The 19,479-nt window shown below is 37.3% G+C and overlaps 1 protein-coding gene across 1 annotated transcript in view; it reads right to left on the bottom strand.

The window, feature by feature from the left end:
• The window catches only part of plpp3 (phospholipid phosphatase 3), a 141,429-nt gene extending 123,344 nt beyond the window's left edge, over nt 1–18,085 (bottom strand). The window contains exon 1 of the mRNA XM_063064419.1: nt 17,543–18,085. Within this exon, the coding sequence (XP_062920489.1) occupies nt 17,543–17,669 (127 nt within the window). The 5' untranslated portion in view covers nt 17,670–18,085. The remainder of the gene's footprint in view (nt 1–17,542) is intronic.
• Between the last annotated feature and the right edge of the window lie 1,394 nt (nt 18,086–19,479).

Here is a 19,479-nt window from a genome sequence, read left to right as displayed (position 1 = left end):
TGATTCTATTCTATTTCTTTGTTCTGTGAACATCTGCGAGAACATGATTCTCAATGCAGCATGTGGTGACATACTGTATACGTACTTTGATAATAAATTTACTTTGAATTTTATCCACAAAGGAATGTAGCTTTACAATTCATATAAACATGGGAATTTTTTCATGTTCAACTAAACCAATTTTATTTTGTCAGAGTTGATGAACCTGCGTCAATGTGCTACTGAGATGATATACCATGATGTGGCAATTCAACAAAAGTTGAAGTGCTGATCTCAGAATAAATAGCAAGGTTCTTCCTCTTTGAATTGCATCAAGGTGAGATGGGCACTAAGCTTAGAAGCACACTATCATTTTTGCTTTACACAGGTGTTAGCTAAGATAACTATTCCCTTCTTTCACTATATTTTCAATATTGCTTAACAATTAAAGTTCTATCAAGAGCTTGGTTTAAACTAGTTATGGGTGCCAAGGAGCATTTTCTGGATTTCTGAAAGTCAGCAGATCATTCTTCAGAAATTGACACAATGTACACAACAATGTTTTAAAAAAACACCCTTCATGGAGCATTATGACTGGGGTAAAGGTTATAATAGACCATTAATCCACCATCACATCAAATACCTCATGGACTCCCTTCTTAAAGATTAAAGCAAGTTAAATAATTATCGATTGTTTCAAACATTAGTTATTGGACTAATACCTTAAATTAAATACATTTACTCTCAAAGTAAAGGTGGCGGGATAATATTGGCTGTTTCCACAGCCCTCTACTTTGCTACTTTAGATTATTAAGTGATTCCACAGAAATGTTTAGTGTTCCATTTCCCTAATCTTTGAACTGCCTTTTATTCATATATAAATAAAGGTGATATATTTTGGTAAATAACAACACTTTCAATAGCCTTACTCTGTAAGATGCAATCTATATTCATATTTGGCTGTAATTATGATATAAAAGAGACCCAAACCACCAAAGACCAATTCTATCACTGATAAAAGAGTTTTCTCATGTGGAAGAGGATACCAGGATATAACATTTCCCATTTTTGCTTGCCTTAGAGAAAACGGGTGGAAAAGAATGAGAAGGAAAGCCAAAGGAAATAGTTTAAAGCTTTAGCTGTATCCTATAGTGAAAGAATAAAATGAAGGCAAGGTACATATATTAAAGTAACAAAGCTACTGGTACCATCAGATGGTTTCATTACCACATTGCTGGAACTGAAACGTAAAGAAAACTGGCCAGATTGGGAAGCCTGAAATTCCCAAAAACTGTTGATAGTTTAAAAAATAAAGTAAAATAATATTGATATCTACACATACCATTATGCTCCTCTGTGCATTGTCACCAGAACAATCATTCCTTACTGTATACCTAGATATAGAGTTTATAAATATTGCCTAGATATAATTGCACATCAAGGTTATGTTCCTTTCCTTCAATATACTTTAACTGAAATCCATAATATTAAAGTATATTTATATCTAATAAAAATGATTAATTTATTAACAAAAAGTCCATCTATTAAACATTATCTCATGCTATGAAAATAAATTAAAAATTTGTAGTTCCCTAGGTAATTGTTAGTGGTTAAAAATGTTCTTTCTGCTAGCTGAAAGATACATAGCCATATTATGCTGTGAAGGGTTCGAAGATGAAATTGAATTTCAACTATTGACATTTAAGATTGACTATCAAGAATGGTTATTTCCAGTTGTCTGGGACTAAAGTATAGGATGTAATCCACACAAAAATATGAAATGTAAAGAGAGGCATTTTCCCCCTCACTCTTTTCACAAATGGAAGATAATTCCTTAGGAGTAACTTTCTCAGACATCCTGCATCTTGTTAATGCTAATTAAATCTCCTATAATGTATTAAGTCAATAATTTCCAGGAACTAACTGATAAATTTGTTAATTTTAGATGATAGTCCTAATCTACTGGTGATATCTACATAGCTAAGAGTCCAGAACAATGCAACACATAGATACAGCCGAATCAATTGTACCCATTCATACAAAGTCACATAATGGACTGTGCTCCATGTTTCCGCTTTATCCTAAAGACAGCCCAGATCCTTCATCATAAGAAAACACAACACTCTCATGTATGATTGTTCTTTATTCATTTTTTTTACATCCTTGGGCCTTCAGGTCAATGTAATTTAGATTATACAGATCTAGGCATTGGTCCAAAAAGTAGTCTAATTATGGAGCAAGTCCCACTGGATTTCACAAGATACATTCTTGATTGTTATATTAAATTCATGATCCAAGATATTAGTTTCACCTGTTTTCATATCATGGAAAGTGTACATATAAAAACAAAAGAATATTTTATATAGCACTTTCTTGTGTACAGGAAAACTACCAGCCAATGGGACACTTCTTTAGTCCAATTATTATTGTGGGAAACAGCAAACAATTTACTTGCAATAATAAAGGTGAGCTATTTCAAATGTTGAATAAAGGAAAAACATTGTCCAAAGCACCAGGATAACTCCTCAGTTATTTTCCAAATAACTTTCTGAGAGCTTTAAATCTACCTGAGAAGATGAGTGGTGTCATTCAAGTGATGGTTCCATTGACACAGTGCAACATTAAGTAGCACTTGAACACTTATGACACAAGGCAATAAAGCTAAACTATACAAAGGGTCACAATAATTATTCTTCATCAAACAGTTGGTTATTCACTGGGAAAAAATAATTTAGAATTATTTCAGCACAACATACTCTGGATAAAATAGTTGTTTTTGCACACCTTTTTCTTTCTTTCTTTTTAAATCTTTTTATTGAATTAGTACACAAAAGGTAAACCATGTAGACACTAATACACTGTTGCAATATAAGCAAACCTTTTTCATTTATAAATATTTGAGTGTTACAAACACCATTCCAAGCCACAGATTTTACAAAGTAAATAAAAATCTATCTTAGCATAACAATGTATCATCATTTTGATAAAGAATCTAAGAATGTTAGCTTATTTCCTAGAGATAAGATGTAATGAGTAATTTAATAAAGAATTACCTAACAAATGCATTCATATTACAGCTGTCACATACACAGAAAATAGAAATACAGTAATAAAATAAACAGAAAATGTTGAAAATATGCAACGGATTAGAGATCTCCAGCGAGAAACAAGAGTTAACACTTCAAATCAACCGTCTACTGAAAATTACCAACATTTTCAATTTACTTTTCATGCAACTGGGACAAATCAAAGCGATTAACAGACAACGATATAGCAGTTTTTGAAAAATGCTTGGACTTTAGTATCTAATTTGCACTTAGCAGGATCCCACAAAAAAACTACGACCAAGAAATAATCCATTTTAGGATTATACTCATGGGGAAAAATATTGGCTAGGATTCCCCTTATTTTTGCTTTCAACATGGATATCCCTTGAGTCTTTGTCACATGCAATAATTTACATTTCCCCATTGAACTGAAATTCTGGCAGCAAACCAATGTGTATTCAGAACGAGAACCAATTCTGACTACAAACCAACCAGTAGTCACCAGGCTGTTGAATGCATTGGAGGGAGCCACATAATGATTGGCTAGTTCTAATTAAAACCAGCCTACCAGTTGGCATCTCTTCAAAGAAGATGCATTGTTTTTGAAGTAGGCCTGGTAGTCATTCTGAAAGGGATTTACACCTGGAAAAGTGGCACAAACTGAGAAAGGCAACAAAAGACAGCAATTCCAAAAGTGTTCCTCCATTCCCTCAGTGATGCATTTTTTGTACCTACGTACTGTGTTTCAAGTACTGGGGCACCCAGGTCTATTTGCATCTTGGAGGTCTGCAGTATCTCAGCATTTAGGTAAAATGCTTCTGCCAAAATAGACAATTTCATATTTTCTTACAAGGTCATTCTTATTTGCTCACTTCTGATTGACTAGTTCAACCAATTTACAGAAAATCCTCAGGATAGAGGTGGATAACAGGAGAAGGACTGCTTTCTTCAAAATTACAACACTAATTTGCTACTTGTAGTTGCTCAGTGAGTTACCGGTTGTGATATTGATAAATCAATCATTGGGAAAAGAACAGTTTACCCTAAATAAGAATTAGAAGTTGAATGAAAAATGATCTGAACTTTGCAGTTAGTAAAAATTTCATACTTTACTACAGACTTCTTGTGGTCAAGGATGCTTTTATCAGCCTTCATCAATAAAACCACAACACCCACTACAAGGGCCTCAGATCTCAGTGAGCAGAACTGGCAATTGTTTTCCCTTAACCAATCAGAATGAAGAACCATATTAAGCACCATGAAATCTGAATCAGGAAATCTCAGTTAATGAATTGAATGTTTCCTGGCAATAATTAAGTTGCAACACCCTGTTAAAATCATATATTTTTTCCAGAATTAGGATTTGTCAGGTAAAAACAGCAAGTTTACCCCATTTCATTTATTTTAATCTTATCTCTGGACAAGATAACATACTCTTGCAACTTCTAGAGAAGTAGTATATCTAAATAGCAACTTTCAGATTTATAAGTAGATCTGTGCTGGAAGCTGCTCTTTGATTTATATACTAATGGTGCATGCACTGCTAGGTTCACTGCTTTTCAGATAGAAGATAAAGGAGATTAAGTCATTTATTCATCACTGACAGCCAAGAAATTTTAATTTAAACCCATCAGACAAAGCAAATTGGCAACAAATTAATAAATTAGTACAATTTATGTTTATCTCAACAGATTACTTTAAATTTCATGCATTTGCTTTCATAGATTGATCTGTCATTTGATTCTTTGATGAAATCTTCCCATTTCTAACCACATAAATGGCAAAAACTAAGGCAACTGGGGTGCAACACAAAGAAAATAATCGAAGAAGGGCATTGTATGGTAAATGAACGAAGGGAGATTACTCTCAAGGAAAGTACTCTTAAAGTCACTGTTAGGAATCCACTAACAAAAAATAGTAGGAAAGAAACTTACTGTTTGAATTAAGTTTTAATCTACAATACTGTCAATACATTACAGTCAAACTAGACTGTGAACTAGCACAGCACCAGTCTACTTCATACCATTACAATTGAAAACATGGGAAAAGTCCATAATGAGCTTACTCTAAAATAATAACATTCTAATAATAAGAACAAACAGATAACACAGTGTGTCAAAAGCAATCATGTTTTCAAACAAATTGAACTCGACAATGAGAGGCCCTCCTAATTGTGCAGGAAATCTTTACTCCAATTCCCATAAGCAGAATATTATCTGTAACCATCAACTGAGCCCACATTGGTAGAAATTTTTTTTAAACACCTTGACATAAAGTTATAATTATTTCAAAACCCAGTGTAACCACTGAAGCATTAAATTCAAACAACTATTTACAATACCTTTGACTGTTTTCTGGATGAATCCTTGAATGTGTTTAGATTTTAATCAAGCCCTGGTTCTTAATAACAGGTTGACATCTTGAGAAGCAACACTTCAGCTTATCTTGTACCTCCATCAATGTATTTATATGGCAACAAAGTCAATACCAAGACATTTCCAACTACTTCACCAACAGTGAATCATCTTCAAAGCACCCTCAGAATATTTTCCAATAACTTCCCTATTACTGATGCAAAATTTACCAGCTTGTAATTTCCAGGATTATCCCTACTGTCCTTTTTGAACAAGGGGCCAACATTAGTTATTCCCCAATCTTCTTGGACTGTGACAAAATATCTGCTCAAAGGTTCATTTTATCATCAAAGCATGCATGTACAATACAACTCTGATGTTTGTCTTCTCCAGATAGCCATGAAATACAGAGAGACCATGTTAGTCTTAATGAAAGAAAAGACATCAACTCCACACCCCCCTAGCACAATAAAGAAAAGAAACTAAACTTGCAGGACCCAAAATCCCCACCCCTCCCCGCAGAAAAAAGCATTAACAAAAGCATCAAATCCACACCCCACTCACCCACAGGAAAAACAGTGACAATAACAATCCCGGCCTCCTCACCTACAGAAAAGAACAGCAGCATCAAAACCCCCAACCCCCTCCCCAACTTACACACAAAAAGTTAACAGATCACCCACCCGCCAATCGGCCACAAGAAACAAAAAAAACTGAAGGAAACTAATATACAGTCCAATAATCACATAAATCTCAGAATATCAGAAACACCTTTTCATCTGCATACAAGGAAAGTTGCTGCACAAATTCAGTCCTTCCATAAAGAGTGACCGCCAACCCAGATCCGAATTCCGCCGATCCGGCATCAGAGCACATCCCTTGCTTCCCTTACTATTCTGGGATAGATCCTGTCTGGCCTAGAAGATTTAAGCACTCTAATGTTCTTTGATATTTCTAGCACTTCCTCCTTCCTAATACACACATGTATTAGAATAACAGTGCATACTTTCCCTTAACCACATGTCTTTCTCCTTGATGAATACTGATGAGAAATATTCAATACAGATCCTCTGGCTCTGCATGCACATTACCCCGGTCCCTAAGAGAACCTATTCCTTAATCAACCACCCTCTTGTTTCTAATATATTTATAAAATGTTTACAATTCTCTTAATCTTACTTGGCAAGGTAATTTCATGACCCCTTTTTGCCCTCCTATTTTATTTCTTGCTCTCTCCTACATTCTCAAAAAAAACGCATGTGACTTGTTTGATAAAAAAATCTATACCTAACCTATACTTTCTTTTCCCTTATCAAAACTTCAATATATGCCATTAATAAGGGTTCCTGAGAAAGTCCTCTTTGCTTCTTATCCTTGAAGAGACAGGCTGACTCTGAACTTCAACTTGCTTTAAAATACTGCCCACATATCAGATTATTCTTTCCTCCACCAACGCCCACCCCCTCAACAACTGCTCCCCAATTACCCCTCCCAGCTCATAGCTCACACTGCTAAAATCCACCTTCCCTCCATTTAAGGCCCTAGGTCAGGGAACAACATTATCTATTCCCATGACCACTATGTACCTGGAATTGCGGTGTACCCAGGTCCAATGTGTTGAGGGAAGTGCACGGACCTCAGACTCCATGAGTGTTTAGGGGAGCGTGGGACTCCAGGTCCACTGTGCTGAGGGGTAGCATGGAGACTTCAGTGCGCTTAGAGGTGTGCAAGGATCCCATGTCTGGTGTTCTGTGGAGAGTGTAGGGTCCCAAGATCTGGTGTGTTAAAGGAATTACAAAAATCATAGATTCCAATGCACTTATAGGAGCATGAGGACCCCATGTCCAGAGTGTGCTGAGGGGAGTATGGGAATCTTGGTGTGTTCAGAGGAGTGCAAGGATCCCAGTCCGGTGTGCTAAGGGACCACAAGCCCGGTGTATCGGGGGTAGTGTAGGGACCCCTGTGTGTCGAGTGGAGTGCAGGGTTTCCAGGTCCAGTGTGTTGAGGGGATTCCGGGATACCAGGTCCGACGCGCAGTGACCCTGGTATGTTGAATTGATCCAAGAGTACGGGTGAATTGAGGGTTGCACGGGAATTTCTTGCCCACTTTTTGCTCAATGGACTCCTTCCCCCTTCTGAAGAAATCCTACTAAAGGCCAGCAAGAGCAGTAATTCCTGCACTCATTATAGCCAAAAATGATTTAGTGCTACACTAAATTTCTGTAGCTTTCACTGATCTCCACAAGGCTTTTGACTTCATCAACCATGAAGCCCCTGTGAAAGCTATTGCTTAATTTTGACTACCTCCAATGGTCCTCTTACTTAATTATGTAACCATTGTTGTTCAATGCAGCAGAGGGGAAATTCTTAGCCATCAGCAACAGGTTTAAACCGGCTCTGTTATGGTCCTAACTCACTGTATCATTTTTCTTACAGCAATCTGGTTCTGTATCAGTGACCACCTCCCCTCAGTAACTACCTCTAAGTACTCAATGGATGGAAAATCTTTTAATCTTGGCCAACTCAATGAAGTCTAAAACCAAGGGGACATCAATCATTAAATTTGCGTACATTGATAAATATGCCAGTGTTCTGCGTACAAGGGAAGTCAAGCAGACAACTTTAAATCCTTCTTGAATTCACCACCAATATTTTGACAACAACCAACCCACACCACTACCATGTATGAAATTGATCTACACTTATTACAAAACATAATCGATGTACAGTATATAAAATGTAGCTTTCAAACTTCTGAAGCCCCTTGTAAAGCAAGACTTCCAACAATAGAAGCCATCTTGACTTCAGCATTAGATTGTCTCCAGTGACTCAGAATAGAAGAGAGAGTGAATGTGGAGAAAAGAGATAAAGCTTTCACAGTAGTTAGTATAGGCAATTGAGACTCACGACGGTTCTCTAAGATTCTACCAAATGCTTTCCGCCATAAACAAGTCAAACAATTACTCGCCAATTAGCTCTGAACACTACGGAAATAGGCTGGGTAATAAACTTTTGCATTTCAGAGTGAGACTGAGACTGGCTGCATTTCATTGCCTGCACAATTTCATCAGTTACAAATGCCTTTGTGAAGCCCCTCCAAATTCATTCCAGATGTCACTCATAGTACTTAGAGCACTGACAATGTGGAATGTAAGGAAATCACCAATTCAATATATCTTTTTCCGGACAAAAACAGAATATTTCAGAATAAATTCATGTGTAAAATAAGTTTCACAAATTTAAAATAGTTTCAGTTAATCTGTGGAGATTTTAGCACTCTTGATAAACAAGTACAACTTTGAAACAGTCTTCTGTCCTTATATCAGTTTCTGGAATGCTTTAGTAATTTGATATATTCAGTAATAACAACCTTAAAGAGATCCTCCTGATGACATTTCTCCATGTGATTTTTCTAGTAAAAATCACATGCATGTCTTAAAGTTGTTTAGTGTGCAACAAACAGAGGTTTAAAGTAGGCATTATTTTGTTTTTACAAAGCTATTTGCCTAGAAACTGACCCTTTTTTGTAGCATTAAACATTTGTGGCTGATTGCATGAACACCCAGATTGATACCCTGCAAAAAATAATCAACATTGGCTAAAAATGTTAAAAGAAGTAGAATCATATGCTGAAATGGGACCTCCTCAAAAGGAACTGCAAAAAATGATTAAATTGCCTTTATTTTGATGTGCTTATCATTGGGACTAGTTTACGATCTTAAAAGGACTCTTCCCATGCAGAACAGCTGCATGAATGATTTTTATGGAGGTGAGGCAAATCTTCGGGCAGGGCTGTACACTTCTGTGGGTATGTGCAAGGTGGGGCACCTTCACCCACACCCATTGAACAGCTGCACCAGTCTAATGCCATGCCCCAAGTGGAACCATCCAGCATGAGGAATGGATTGATCAATGAGGCATGCATCATAACGTGTAGCACTGGTCTGCATCATTTAAAAAGGCTGCATTCAATGATTGGTGTGAAATTTTCGGTGCAATGAAAATTGCAGCTGGCATAGACCATGTACCAGGCACTGATGTCAAAATGCCAGATTTTTTAAATTGACAGAGATACAGGAGACTGCAGGTGTTGGATTTGGAGCACCGCACAAAATGTTGGAGGAATTTGGTGGAGTCAGTCCAGATCTCAAACAAAAAATGTCCACTTCCCTTCATAGATGCTACCAGACCCAATGGATTCCTTCAGCATTTTATGCATTGTTCTTTAACCAATGTATCCTTAGCAATCTCAATAAGATGAGCCCCAAGTTCTTGTTCTGTGAAATTTCAGTAGAGGTCATAGGTTGCAAACATAAGCTCTAATTTATGTTGATTGGGCAGTGTATGACTTGTAAGGTTGTTACGTGTAAAACTGATACCGGGAAAACCCCAGACACTCCAGTACTACTAAATTCATCATTTTGAAGGTGGCTCCCATTTACATTGGCTTACTGGTAAATTGGTTTATTATTGTCACACACTGAATTACAGTGAAACTTTGCATTACATACTGTTCATACAGATTAATTAATTACATCAGTGCATTGAGGTAGTACAAGGTAAAATAAGAACAGAGTGAAGAATAGAGTAACAATTACAAGAAAAAGTGCAGTGCAGATAGACAATAAGGTGCAAGGTCATAAAGAGATTCTGAGGTCAAGAGTCCATCTTATTGTACCAGGAATTATTCATTAGTCTTACAACAGCAGAACAGAAGCTGTCCTTAAGCCTGATGGTGTGCGCTTTCAAGCTTTTCTGTCATTACTGTTTTTGTACTTTTCAGTACATGCTTTTGGATCTGTTGCATCATAATGTACAGTCACTCAGTAAAAACATTTGGGGTGGAGCAACAAGCTCCCTATCTTCAGCCAATAAGTATGAAAAAGCGGCTGTATTGTTTGGCATGGTGATTGCTAAGAAGTTAATCCTGCAAATGTGGAAAATGGACTCTGTGCCTATGTACGATCTGTGGCTGAGAGAACTGGCAGATATTTTACATTTGGAGAGACTGAGACTATGTAATGAGGACAGAGGGGACATCTTTGAAATGGTATGGAGCTCTGTATTGGATTTTCTTACGGGGTGAGGCCTGAGGTTTTTTGGTGCAGTGCACCTCTGCTGTGTATGTTTACTTTTGCCTTTATATTTTTCTCTCTTTTGCTCCTCAGTATTTAATCAGATTTTGTTAAGGTCATGGTTTTTGTAGAAGTGCTGTTTTTTTTTGTTTTTTGTTTGTAATTTTAAAAAAATGAAAAGAATATGAAAAAACATTCGGGGGAAGGAGAACTAATAAAAGTAAAAATAATGTTTATTTGGCTTTTCTTTTCATCATTTGACTCCCAGAAACTATCCTGAAAAGGGAGAGTGATAGTAAGGGTTTCTTCACTTGGAAAACGAATTATGTATCTCCTATCCTGGAAAAGCTAACAAGCTTAACAGTGCAAGTGTGCAAAACTAAATACCATGGATTAATGTAGGAGGAGCGTTTGATGGCTCTGGCCCTGCATTTGCTAGAGTTTAGAAAAAGGGGGAAATCTTATTGAAGCCCATTGAAAACTGAAAGGCCTAGATAGAGTGAACATGGAAAGGATATTTCCTATAGTGAGGGAGTCTAGGACCAGAGGGCACAGAATACAAGGACTTTCCATTAGAAGAAAGGAGGAATTTCTTTAGCCAGAGGGTGGTGAATCTGTGGAATTCATTGCCACAGACTGCAGTAGAAGCCAAGTGATTGGATATTTTTAAAGCAGAGGTTGATAGATTCTTAATTAGTAAGGATGTCATAGTTACAGGGAAAAGACAGCAGAATGGGATTGAGAGGGATAATAAATCAGTCTTGATGAAATAGTGGAAGAGAGTTGATGGGCCAAATGGCCTAATTCTGCTCTATGTGTTATGGTCTTATGGATTGTCCTGACTGGTTCTAAATCCGCTCATTATACTCTCCATGTCAATTTCCAGATGAGTTTGTTAGTCGTCACTTATTGGAATCTACTGTTATTGAAATGGCTAATCTTTAATATATTTAAATATGTTTAACTTAAGGGCATTTAAAATCTGCTTATATAAAATTTCCAGTAGAGGATTTCTGAGAAATTACTTCATCTTGAGGAAAGTTAAAAAGTAAAATGCAATCACACAAGCAAATGCTTTTAAGAGAAAGCTGAAGGAAAAAAGTAAATAAGACATTGAGGAAATGACTTGAGCCAGGTTACTTTATTTCCAAGCAACAATTACAGAATAGCATTGCCACCTGCAGTTATGGCAGTAGGAATATTTCAGTCATCTAGAAAACTTGCCATAAAGCACCATCAGCAATGTGATAAAACCTCTCTTCTATTACTCAATTTTCACCTCTGCTAACAAATTACAGTGAAATTAGACTAATAAATAGAGTAAGTGATATGTACAACTTTTGTTGTTACTACTTGTAAGCATTCCACAGCTGGAAAGCCTTACTGCTTAACATATTCAGGGGCTTTCACATTAGAAACTAATTTATAGTCAGTCCAATGTGGTATCAGTATCAGACTTGTAGCAAGCACATCATGTTTGCTAATGATTTAGTGAAAAAGTAAGAAGCTAAGTACTTAATAAAGAAAATAAGCATTTGACATTTCTGAACACGAGATTCTGCAGATAACCATATAACCATATAACAATTACAGCACGGAAACAGGCTATCTCGGCCCTTCTAGTCAGTGCCAAACTCAGTTACTCTCACCTAGTCCCACCGACCTGCACTCAGCCCATAACCCTCCATTCCTTTCCTGTCCATATTTCTATCCAATTTAACTTTAAATGACAACATCGAATCTGCCTCAACCACTTCTGCTGGAAGCTCATTCCACATAGCTACCACTCTCTGAGTAAAGAAGTTCCCCCTCATGTTACCCCTAAACTTTTGCCCTTTAACTCTCAAATCATGTCGTCTTGTTTGAATCTCCCCCACTCTCAATGGAAAAAGCCTATCCACGTCAACTCTATCTATCCCCTTCATAATTTTAAATACCTCTATCAAGTCTCCCCTCAACCTTCTATGCTCCAAAGAATAAAGACCTAACTTGTTCAACCTTTCTCTGTAACTTGGGAGGTGAAACCCAGGCAACATTTTAGTAAACCTCCTCTGTACTCTCTCAATTTTATTGACATCTTTCCTATGATTCAGTGACCAGAACTGTACACAATACTCCAAATTTGGCCTTACCAATGCCTTATACAATTTCAACATCACATCCCAACTCCTATACTCAATGCTCTGACTTATAAAGGCCAGCACACCAAAAGCTTTTCTTTACCACCCTATCCACATGAGATTCCACCTTCAGGGAACTATGCACCATTATTCCTAGATCCCTCTGTTCTACTACATTTTTCAATGCCCTACCATTTACCATGTATGTCCTATTTTGATTAGTCCTACCAAAATGTAGCACCTCACATTTATCAGCATCTCCATCTGCCATCTTTCAGCCCACTCTTCTAAGTGGTCTAAATCTCTCTGCAAGTTTTGAAAACTTACTTCATTATCCACTACTCCACCTATCTTAGTATCACCTGCATACTTACTAATCCAATTTACAACCCCATCATCCAGATCATTAATATATATGACAAACAACATTGAACAAGCACAGATCCCTGAGGCACATCACAAGACACCGTCCTCCAATCTGACACACAGTTATCCACCACTGCTCTCTGGCCTCTCCCATCCAGCCACTGCTGAATCCATTTTACGACTTCGATATTAATGCCTAACGATTGAACCTTCCTAACTAACCTTCCGTGTGGAACCTTGTCAAAGGCCTTACTGAAGTCCATATAGACAACATCCACCACTTTACCCTCGTCAACTTTCCTAGTAACCTCATCAAAAAATTCAATAAGATTTGTCAAAGATGACCTTCCACACACAAATCCATGTTGACTGTTCCTAATCAGACCCTGTCTATCCAGATAATTATATATACCATCTCTAAGAATACTTTCCATCAACTTACCCACCACTGGCGTCAAACTCACAGGCTGATAATTGCTAGGTTTACTCTTAGAACCCTTTTTAAACAATGGAACAACATGAGCAATACGCCAGTCCTCCGGCACCATCCCAGTTTCTAATGACATTTGAAATATTTCTGTCAGAGCCCCTGCTATTTCCACACTAACTTCCCTCAAGGTCCTATGGAATACCCTGTCCGGACCCGGAGACTTTTATATTCCTTAAAAGCGCCAGTACTTCCTCTTCTTTAATCATCATACTTTCCATAACTACCCTTCTGATGCTGGAAATCAGGGCAACACACACACATACTCAAAATACTGGAGGAACTCAGCAGGTCAGGCAGCATCTATGGACACGAATAAACAGTCAACATTAGAGGCCAAGACCCTTCGTCAGGAGTGGAAAAGAAGAAGAAAGACACAAGAATTTTTAAAAAGGTGGGGGGAGAAGGACAAGCTGGAAGGTGACAGGTGAAGCTGGGTAAGTGGGAAAGATAAAGGGCTGGAGAAGAAGGAATCTGATAGGAGAGGAGAGTGGACCATATGGGAGAAAAGAAAGAAAGCGGACATCAAGGGAAGGTGATAGGCAGGAGAGGAGAAGAGTTAAAAGGTCAGAATGAGGAATAGAAGAAGAGGGAAGGGGGAAAGGAAAACAAAAAAGAAAGAAAAAAAATTACTGGAAGGAGAAATCAATATTCCTGCAATCAGATTGGAGACTAACTACACAGAAGATGAGATTTTGCTCCTCCACCCTGAAAGTGGCCTTATCATGGCAGGAAGGAGGCCACCGAATGTCAGAATAGGAATGGAGATAAGAACTGGCCACCAGGCCACTTGCCATTTTGAGTCATCTTTACTAATATAACTGGCTTAGAAAAACATTTTTTTCTTGAATTTATTACTTAAGATGAACATACTTGTATTTCTCCAAAATAAAACTGCTCTTGTTAATCTGACCTGGATTAATCCTTAGTTCTGTACAGTTGGCACATCAGATAAATTGATGTTAAGAAGTTTGTTTACTTTTTCAATAATATTTTCCCAAAACTTCTAAATTCTCAAAATAGTTGACTGAATTCTTCTTATGAATAGGCTGTATGTTTCAATAAAACTGGGAAAAGTGACAGATAGAAAAGCTTTTCTACTGCTAATGTGACGTTCTGTTCAATGAGTGTAACTTGACTCTTTTAAGTATGCTACCAGCAGCCTCATACTCAATATCAGACCAATTTTCCATGTGTTTCTGCTTCTGAAGGGTCTGATGGCATCAAGCCATTGTATTGATTGGTGAAAGGAATTCCCATTATGCATGTCTGAAACCCCTAATGATGGAATAGCTTTACGTGCAGTGGTTTAATATTGAGATATTGTACAAGTACAACGTCAACATCTGAATAAACGTCTTCAACTTCCGATATTGCGTTTGTCAGAATAATTGCTTTTTTTTTAAATAAGCTATTTGTAGAGATTGATAACATTTGTTTAATGACTATTTAAGCACCTTAATTGAAACAATATGTGGCAACTATCTATCTGTTCAGTGACTGATACTCCATAGAAGGACACTATTGAAAAATACTCATCAGGGCTTTTCACAATGGGAATTCAACAGGAGAAAAATTAAAGAAAGCTTCCTTAAAAACCCAATACCTAACAGTTTTAGGAATCAGCTACATAATACTATTAAATAGCTTGGAAGATATACTGGACCTTTCAGTTGGTCTGCGGGTAACTTGCAGCACTTATTTTCAATATTCCATCCTTCCTCAAAAGACAAATTTGTAGCATTTGGCGATAACTTTACCAATAAGATTGTCTGTGGTAGTGGTTAGAAGCTTCACCTTCAATCATGATCAAGCCAGCTTATTAAAAATCATATACTTCATCGATTGTTAAGAAACAAAAGATTCTAGCTCCATCTATGTAAAATGAACTCCAAAATTAACTATTATGTTCCATGCCATCAAACAAAACAAAGGCAAAAAGAAAATATTTTGACATATTCACAAAAGCAGATTCTGTTCATTTCAAGCAGAATTACAAATTCTTTGCTGGTTCTGGGCCATTTAGCTAAATGATATAATACATTAGAAATACTAGATATACTTGTGCACTTGTAAATTTCTCCCTCTATCTGTGCATGTGAATACACATCACTCACCACTCCCCAACTAACAAGAAAACTGTTATAGACAACTTTTAATTGGTACATTATTTAAAATGCTTACTTCTCTTTAGTTTTGAACAAGGACTTCACCATACAAAAACATGTAAATAAACATGTTATTCTAGTCACTGATCGTATCTGCCACCTCAGTAAGGGAAGTTTAGAAACAGAGGTTTATGGTTCTTAAATCAGAAGTTATTGTTAATTACAAACAAGAGAAAATCTGCAGATGCTGGAAATTACTCTTTTTCATAAATGCTACCAGACCTGAGTTCCTCCAGTATTTTATGTATTAAGCACCAGCTTAATTAGTTCTGCAACAACTTTTAAAAAAAAATTTGATTGACACATACAAAAATCCTGTGGTGTTTTCATGATCGTGAATTGCACATGCTCTTGATCAATGCATATGAACAAATTTCTAATACATTTTCATTTAATAGAATTCACCCTTCATAGTTTCATTGGCTTTATTATTTAATTACAGTGCATGGCTTTATCATAATTGTATTAGTAGAAATGGAAATTACCCAATACTAATTCTCCTACATTCCCTCGACTTACTGTCTGCAAAAGTAAACACAACTCTGGGCTTTTTACAATCTCTGCATGTAATGAAACATATTGTCTCCAAATACTGTCAAAACACAGACTAGTGATGGTACCCTCCAGGCCTCTGTTTAGATTAGAACTATAATGGAATCCCATCACTATGCAACAGGAGTTTGCGGCTCGTGTAAGTTATTTACACCAGATCCATAGCAGAATGGCTATTCATTAAAACGTACTTCAGAATATAAATTTGTACACCATCAGCTTATTTTTATTTATTCATTATCACCCTGAGATGACTTTGCGGTAAGTAGCGACATATCCCAAAGTTTGTGTTGGCAGTTATCAGCACATTCTATGATGCATTGCATTTGGAAGTTCAAACATGGATACACATTTTTAACAGGCCTATCTGCTAAAAACTGTGCAATCCTAATATCTAAGTTTCCTTGGAGACTCAATTTGCAGAGTAAGATGCATAGTTATTGCCAAATGTACTATCATTTTTCTCTCCTGAGCTTGAAACAGACGCAGGCAGTTTATAGAGCCAAATATTATCAGGTAAATTTCATCTTAAAATTTTCATCATGGCCCCTTACTGGAGTCCTAATCTTGCTTTAACCCACAAAAAAAGTTCCAGAATCATATAAAATGTCTAATTTTCCTTAAACAAAATGATTAGAGCTCAGCAGAATGTAATGTCATGCTGTACTAAAAGCTTGGAAAAATCCTACCATCGTTTGACGATCACATTAAACTACAGGTAATCCACGTAAAAGCAAAAGCAATAATGCTAATGTTACTTTATGAACTGATGTCCTACTTCGAAAGGGTTAAATGGGACAGGGAGGACATTAATGGTTAAAGAGTATTCCCATCTAACCTTTTCCCCCCATCTCGTATCTACGCAAGTCGTAAATATGGTGCATGAATATGCAATAAAACGAGGTCACATCTGCTTTTGCGGCCACTCGCGTTTAAACGTTGCGTGGGTCGGACCATGGCACAGATAATATACTATTAGCAGGTCTTTGCAGAAACTCCTCCATTCACATCACTCACACTTCGCGAGGAAACACTATTTCAACCAAAATTGTTCTTAAAATTATACCTTCTCTTTCAAGAATACTTTGACTTACAGTTCCACTGAAGTCAATAATTTGTTGGTGAAGTTTCAGCCAATGTGTAAAAGCATGTATTTAACTCTAGTCAATTGTGATTATTTCCACGAGACATTTTAGCTTAGCTTGTTACTAAAGACAGAATAAATTGAGCCATTCATCATTTTTCAAAGATGAATTAAAGCTAGATTCTTTTGATTTGATTTACAGCAATATTTCAAGAACAGTGGCAACACCTACTGCCTGCCCCTGACAATGTGTAAACACAACGTAGCATGGATTACTACCAGCAATATAGTGGCTTCTAAATGTACTCACCAAGAAATAAGCAAAAGAGATCCAAGCAGATTAACATGACTTTTTTGTGGTCCTTATTATTCAAAGTTGAAGTCCCACCATTTCTGTTGTCGGCAGGCATTGCTTTGTCGTATTTGTAGCTCTGCATGTGTGAAATTGTTGTAAAATCCGCTGCCGAAATGTTAAAATAACTTCTTCAGTCTCTCGCCTGCGTTATTCCTGTCGGATCTTCCGCCTTTTCCTTAAATTCGTATATTTGTTCAAACACAAAATGTTCGTCCCAAAAGGAGAGCGTGTTGGTTATGGAACTCGCAAATTAAGAAACTTTTGAAAGTAACAAATTTATGGTTCTCTTTTGAATCTGCGGAATGAATGAATGGAGAGGCTTCACTCTGAAAAGAAAACAATCCCTTAGCGAACACAAAGAAGCCCGCCGCTGGTGTGATGAATGCGGACCCTTTCTTTAGAGTGTTTGCAAAAGCTTTGGGCTCCTGTTTTATTCCTGAACTGCTCTTCAACGTAACCCACTTGGATCAGTTGCCACTCAGTCTCAGCCCCCTTCCTGATGATTACAATTTCCTACAGTCCTCCCTCAGGCTTCGAGCGCCCCTACTGTTGACAGAGAAGACAGACTTCTATTCAGGACTACAGTATTAGAAAATTTATTCAGAATATATGGAGACCCCACTTCTAAGTTCAAATCTCAACGAGATTTAAATGTTTATAATGTTTTTCGACGAGGATTATGTGATTAATTTATAGAAATATTAAAAGAAGTCAGGATGCAGTGAACTAGAACTAGAGTGCACAGGTTTAAGATAAGATGGAAGAATTTTAAAGGAGATTTGAAGGCTAAGCTTTTTTGCATTGTCGTGAATATCTGGTATGAGCTGAGAGGAGGTAGTGGAAGCAGACAATTACAATGTTTAAAAGGAATTTGAATAGATAATTGGATGAAAATGTATAGATGGATACAGGCTAGTTACAGGCAGAGATTAGTGAAGAAATAGCTTGGCGTTATAAAATAGGTATAGCTTTGCATCACTTGTCCAAAGAATTTCATATATTTGATTGATTCAGGATTTATTTATGCATCACAAACAAGAGAAAATCCGCAGATGCTGGAAATCCAAGCAACGCACACAAAATGCTAGAGGAACTCAGCAGGCCAGGCAGCATCTATTGAAAAAAAGTGGATGTTGCCTGGCCTGCTGAGTTCCTCCAGCATTTTGTGTGTGTTGCTTTACTTGTGCATGTTTTATCAATCACCTACACCATTTTGTCCACCAAGTCTTTTCACGATTAACTTCTTGGTTCTATCTCACATACTAAACTTACAGAAGATACATTAAAAACATAAGTACAAGTAGGTCATTTGGCTCCATAAATCTACTCTGCTATTCAAAATCATGCTTATCTTGAATACTAAATGATAGTCCATTCACATTGGCAACAACATCTCCTCCACAATCTCCATCAGCACAAATGCAGCACGAGGTTGTGTACTTAACCACCTTCTCTACTCACTTTACACTTCAGACTGTGTGGCTAAGCACAACTCCAATGCCATATTTAAATTTGCTGATGACACCACTGTCATCGGCTGAATCAAAAGTGGTGATGAATCAGCATATAGGAGGGAGTTCAAAAATCTGGCTGAGTGGTGCCACAACAACCTCTCACTCATTATCAGCTAGACCTAGGAGTTGATTATTAACTTCCAGATGTCATAAGGGGGGTGCACTGGGAGCCGACCCAAATGCAAGACACAGACACTAAAGTACTAGGAACAGGACAGGACTAGAGTTACGGACGTGACTGGATGCAGACTAGGAGCTGGGACAAGAACACAGACTTGGGCTAGGACATAGGCTAGGCAAGCGGAACCAGGACTACGAACTGGGAACTAGGAGCCTGGGCTTGGACTCCGAGCCAGAGACTGGACAAGGACCCAGAAC

The sequence above is a fragment of the Mobula hypostoma genome, chromosome 12 (assembly GCF_963921235.1).
Source record: "Mobula hypostoma chromosome 12, sMobHyp1.1, whole genome shotgun sequence".
NCBI lineage: Eukaryota > Metazoa > Chordata > Chondrichthyes > Myliobatiformes > Myliobatidae > Mobula > Mobula hypostoma.
This window is presented reverse-complemented; position numbering and strand designations above follow the sequence as displayed.